We start from the raw sequence: 6,000 nt of genomic DNA, 5'->3' as shown, positions 1-6,000 counted from the left end.
GGAGACTGGTTTTCCTTTGCTAAAGTAAGGAAACTTTGCTTCCTTTGCTCCTATAAACAAACTCGCGAGACTAGTATACCTCAGAGGCGTGTGCGCTGCGGATACGTCATACGCCTTCCGCCGGAACTGCTTCAGTGTATGACAGTCAGCGGAAGTGAGAGAAAAGTGTTTATTACGTTTGAAATATGGATATTTTTCTTACAAAAACACATGGATTCGCTACAGGGGGCCTTTATTCATCCCCCCGAGCTGTCTGCGGCACGTTTATTATGAATGCGCGAGTTTTATTTGACGACTTGTGGACTGTTCAACTGCAACACCCGCTGACTGCAATGATAGAGCTTGGAATAGCCAGGACAATTTTTAATATAACTCCGACTGGATTCATCTGAAAGAAGAAAGTCATATACACCTAGGATGCCTCGAGGGTGAGTAAAACACAAGCTAATTTTCATTTTTGGGTGAACTAACCCTTTAAGTATTGCAGAGTACTGTAAGACAAAACTGCTGTACTTCATTCAAACAATTGTGAAATGACAACACGTTCAAAACTTGCAAAACAGAAAAACATGAAAAGGCTTTAATGAAAAACATTTTAGATTTTAGTTTCTGCTTTATCTTGATTGTATTTAAATAAGGTAAAACTAAAATCTATTGTTTGCAGATGTACGGTGCAGGAATGACACAGCTTGTAACAGCGGCTCCTTGACCACTTCAGTCAATGTTTAATTCGATTGTTGTTGACTGTTTTCTCTCAGTGGTGGATGAGCAGAACAGACACACCCAGGTGCAGAGAATGTCATCCTCCTCATCAATCAAAAGAGGCAGCAGTGAGGACCTCAAGGAGGCGGAGCCACGTAAGTAACAAACTCAGTTTATGAATATTAATACCGTAGATGATGCATAGCAATTAAATCCGTAGTTTTTCTCAATTCATCTTTTCGCTGAAAAGTTTTTCCTCAGCTGTGGCTCTGAAATTTTATTCAAATCATTGGCATTTTAATATATTGCAGCTGTTCCTAACAAAATAGCAGACCAAACTGCAGCTGTCCTTAACCTGTGGTTTATTAAATCACCAATCACAGTCCGTGAATAAAACCCCCCAGTTAAAGGATCTTTGCTCATTTTGTGAATATGAAGGTCAGCAGTAGAAATTAATACTAAAGAGCATTTCCAATACAATACAGTCCAATACAGCATAAAATTAAATGTATAAATTAGGGGGATACAAAAAATAACAGTGTGTATGCGGAATGTCCTGGTGGGCACCATTGCTTCAGTTATTCTGAAACAGAAACTATATGATTCATGCAACCCAGACACTGTCTAGAAAAGGTCGTCCCTCAGAATTGTCTGTGTGAGCAGGGAGACGGGAAAAAGGAAAAGGCAGAGGATCAGTTGAAGGAGCAACCGTTAATTAACATCAACTGTATCAACGTGCATAACACTGCATTAGCTCACACAAAGGGCACTAAAAAAGCACTTAAAAAAACATCCATAAAGAACTTGTGTTTTATTTTTAATTCATGTTATATTTCCATTGACATTATAATAATATTTCCTTACATAAATCACTGCCACATGAAAATAATTTGAGTGTTTCTGAGTCCTTTGAAAAAAGAAAATTCACTTTCACTGTGGTTAGTTTTACTAATATTCTCTCTTGTCCGTGTTACTCAACTAAAGCAATCAAGTAAATTTTCAAAGAAAATAACTTTACTTACTTGACAAGTATTTTTTCTGTCAATTGGAAATCGAATAGCATACTAATTAAGCATACTAAACTCAAATATGTAGAATATATGGGAGTAAATGTCTGTTTTATGTGTTTTTCCACAATGAAATCTGTTAGTGTTTAATGTTCTGTTATGTTGGAGTTTTGGGGGTTACGACTGCACTGAGGAGTAGGGCTTGTGATTCGGTTGAGGATGGGGCAAAAAACATTAAGTCTATATTTGTGCTGTATGTTGCTTTATTTAAAAAAGCAATAACTGCTCATGCCATTGTAGTGATAGATGCTTTACTTTCCTAGACTCATTGTTATATTTAGAAAGCTGTAGGCTACAAGAGACTTGTTTGAGATTATTTCTCCAATTGGTTTTACTCAATTCAGTTATGTTTCAGGTTAACAAAGTAGATTTTATAGATTTCAGAGTTTCATTCAGTTTTAAGAAATGTAGTTTCTCTTTTTTTGTATTCTCAAATTAAATGTTCACAGTACCGTACTCATAAATATTTTAACTCGATGATTTAAAGAAATCAGTGTACTCAAATTAATTAACTAGCTGCGTTTTATGCTGGATAGAACAAATTTGAATTAAGACAAACGTTTTCAGTCTTACACTACTAAATTTAAGTACACTAGTCATAATTATAATGGACGTTGAGTCATTTTCAAGGAGTACATCGTACACAAAATAATTGAAACTACCAAAAAAATAAAAAATTATAGCCTGAAGTTCTAAAACTTCAAATATCTAAAAGTAGATGATTTTAGTTCATTCAACCACTTACCTAAAAAAATAAGTAAATTCAAAAGCTCTTTTTTTTTCCAGAGTGGTTTGATACCCATTATTATTTATTATTATTGTGATAATTTTATTTTTCTCTTATGGCTGCATCTCTATCTATCTCTTTATTTCATTGACAGGTCAAAACACATTGAGTCCAACTACTACAGCCCCTATTTTGCTGGAGAAGTCAGAGAGCTTCAGCACTGTGCTTTTCTCTGAAGAGTCTGTGTAAGACTGTGCAAACACACACATGTGCGCATTTAAGAGCTCTTATCTTTTTCCAGAGAAGTGCAGTAATGACATCTGAGGTTCCAGCAACTCTAAAACCCTGCTGACAATGTAATATCCCACAGTGTGTTTGCTATTGCACTCACTGACACACTAGTCCAACACAGTCTCAGACATAAATCTGTTTTCGTATGGAGTTCTTCATTCGACTCGTTTCACTGACTCTCAGAGATTATCTTTGGTTACTGCATACTCTAAGGCTTTGCTTCAAAACCTAGTGAACTGCATGCTTAGACAGAGTTTGTGCTTTGAACTTTCAAAAAATGCAGCACATTAAGTTTTTGACCACATTTCACATCAATTTAATGTGACCTTGCTATATTTTAAATTTTTTATAAAAAAAATCCTACTGACCCCAAACTTTTTTGTAGTGTATATATTATATAATGCTTAATAAAATATTAGAAACTTAGAAACCTCATATCCATCATTAAAACATACTTGTCTAACAAACCCAAAACCATTCACCTTTGTGACATTGTAGCAATTTCATCTATAAATAAATATAGATTTTCACTGTGTTTATTGTGAATGATGTGAGTATGATGAATACATCCACCTTTGCTGCTCATTTAGCACGCCATAAATGTTTCTGATTCATATTGTAAGTGACTCAACTTACACACACTCATCCTGCTTGTTCCACAGGCAGTGCACAGAAAAGTGTGTGATGAATAACTATTTTGGCATTGGGCTGGATGCCAAAATATCTCTAGAGTTTAACAACAAGAGAGACGAGCACCCAAAAAAGTGCAGGTAAGAGAGAAAAATCCTTCATAATTTCTGAATAGAGTTCACCTAATCTATATGAATGTGTCTTGCAGAGAAGTGGCATTACTAGTTACAGATGTGCTTTTAACGTTCGTTTTTATTCAAGACATTTGATTTTCAGTAACCCTGATTTTTTTTTTATGCTGTGTTTATATAATGTTGACTGAAACTGTGAAATCTTCTATGTATTTAACAGTAGTCGCACTAAAAACATGATGTGGTACGGCGTGTTAGGGACCAAAGAACTGGTGCAACAAACCTACAAGAACCTAGAACAAAGAGTCCAACTGGAGGTATGAGCACATGTCAGACAGACAGAGAGAAAGAGAATGAAAAATGCCGACATGTGGGCTGAATGCATTTCTCCCTTTCAGACATTTATTGGAAAGAGAAAGCACTTTTTTTTGCCATTTACTTCACTTCACACAGTATGAATGATGCTCTGCCACTGCGTGTGTTTGTGTACATGTGTGTGTACTGTTCATCCATGTAAGCTGTCATGGTTTCATGTTTCAAACGTTGTTCTGAGAATCTGTACATCATGTAACCACTCTTTTTCTCTCTTTGTGTGCAGTGTGATGGAGTGCCCATGTCCTTGCCGAGTCTTCAGGGTCTTGCTGTTTTGAACATCCCCAGCTATGCAGGAGGCATTAATTTCTGGGGTGGCACCAAAGAGGACAATGTGAGTCCATCAATGAAACTGAATTTCAGTTCAGAGCTTATAACTTTACTTTTCATAGGGCCGTTCAGTTCAACAAAGTGAAAATCTCAATAGATGAACAGATTAATCTGTGCCGTGCATTTATCTGTCTATAAACAGTGGCTCCTGGCCAGAGTTTCTTCCTGCAGATATGACTTTCAGAATGCATCAACCACATTTACAACCACTCATCAATCCATCAATTCCCTTTCATCATCATTTCTCAAGAACAATTTGTCATAATTGTGTGTGATAAAATGCATTGTAGAGTATAAACAAGAAGCATTTTGAAACAGGTGTGGAGAATAAATGATGGAAAACAGAAAAAGATGCAATACTGATGCAAGAAGTATGCTAATATACAGTACACTGAAGACTAGTAAATAGATATGTGACCCTGGACCACAAAATCAGTCATAAGGGTCAATTTTTCAAAATTGAGATTTATGCATCATCTGAAAGTAAATAAGCTTTCCATTGATGCATGGTTTGTTAGGATAGGACAATATTTGGCCGAGATACAACTATTTGAAAATCTGGAATCTGAGGGTGCAAAAAAAATCTAAGTATTGAGAAAATCGCCTTTAAAGTTGTCCAAATTTAGTTCTTAGCAATGCATATTACTAATAACAAATTTAATTTTAATATATTTACAGTAGGACATTTACAAAATATCTTCATGGAACATGATCTATACTTAATATCCTAATGATTTTTGGCATAAAAGAAAAATCAATCATTTTGACCCATACAATGTATTTTTGGCTATTGCTACAAATATACCCCAGCGACTTAAGACTGGTTTTGTAGCAGGATTAGGTGCCACCTCACTGCTGACTGTAAGATTTTTGTCTCTTATTTGTGTTAAGACGGCAGTTCTGGACGATGAGACGGCCGACATGTTCAAGAAAGAGCTGATTGCTCGGATGGAGTTGTTGGAGGGGTTTCAGATCGGACTCATAGTGGTTGGCTTAATCTTATTTGCCAGCTGTTTGATCGGATTGATTGTGGTGTGCACGAAACCGAACAATAACAAATTTTCTTTGGTGGTTAAATAAAGGGAGGGATGCTTGGTGCTTTGTGTGTTTGATTTTTGATTTCGCATTTTGTCGGAATTGTATATTGTAATTGTTATTTGCGCTCAGAGTGCCGCGATTCTATTTATATAATTTATAAACTCTGCATTTTTGTGGAGCAAAATGATTTCTTTCTGTAACTTGCTTGATATTGTATCAAGTCATACTTTAAAAGTTATCAGAGCGAATATTCTGCCATTTTGTGGTCATACTGTGGTTGATTTAAATATCAAATAGTTTTGTATGTCAGAACAATTTCAGTAAAACGAAGAACTGTGAAACTTGGCCTCATTGTTATTTTTGATTTTCTGGTTGTTGTCTTTTTTTTTTCTTTTTTTTCTATACATTTTGCGTAGTTGTTGCCTTCCACATATCTCAAATCACATATCAACTTTTGGCTTCTCATGCGTAAGAACAAGCACCAGACTGAAAAACAAACAAAAGAAATTCTGGAACAGATTTCCTTGTTATACCTTGTAAATCCATATGACTTATTTTCCATTCTCCAATGGCTGCTAAATCAGAATGGGAGGTTTTGTAGAATAAGAGGCTTGGGTTGAGTGGGAAACAGGGGTTTGTTTAATATGAAAGTAGGCCTGGGAGCGACCCCGTCTTCTGGTTTATGAATTATAAAACGCAACTGGTCATCTCC

The 6,000-nt window shown here is 35.8% G+C and overlaps 1 protein-coding gene across 4 annotated transcripts in view; it reads left to right on the top strand.

The window, feature by feature from the left end:
* The window catches only part of LOC107668950 (diacylglycerol kinase delta-like), a 76,557-nt gene that overhangs the window by 62,242 nt on the left and 8,315 nt on the right, over positions 1-6,000 (top strand). For all 4 annotated transcript variants that reach the window (XM_016461038.1, XM_016461029.1, XM_016461020.1 and 1 more), the window contains 5 exons: positions 759-857; positions 2,651-2,741; positions 3,450-3,557; positions 3,769-3,865; positions 4,147-4,254. In XM_016461038.1, the coding sequence (XP_016316524.1) occupies positions 759-857; positions 2,651-2,741; positions 3,450-3,557; positions 3,769-3,865; positions 4,147-4,254 (503 nt within the window). The remainder of the gene's footprint in view (positions 1-758; positions 858-2,650; positions 2,742-3,449; positions 3,558-3,768; positions 3,866-4,146; positions 4,255-6,000) is intronic.

Source organism: Sinocyclocheilus anshuiensis, unplaced genomic scaffold (genome assembly GCF_001515605.1).
Source record: "Sinocyclocheilus anshuiensis isolate Anshui unplaced genomic scaffold, SAMN03320099.WGS_v1.1 scaffold337, whole genome shotgun sequence".
In the NCBI taxonomy this organism is placed as follows: domain Eukaryota; kingdom Metazoa; phylum Chordata; class Actinopteri; order Cypriniformes; family Cyprinidae; genus Sinocyclocheilus; species Sinocyclocheilus anshuiensis.
The sequence above is the reverse complement of the archived record's forward strand: the minus strand, read 5'-3'. Positions and strand labels throughout refer to the sequence as shown.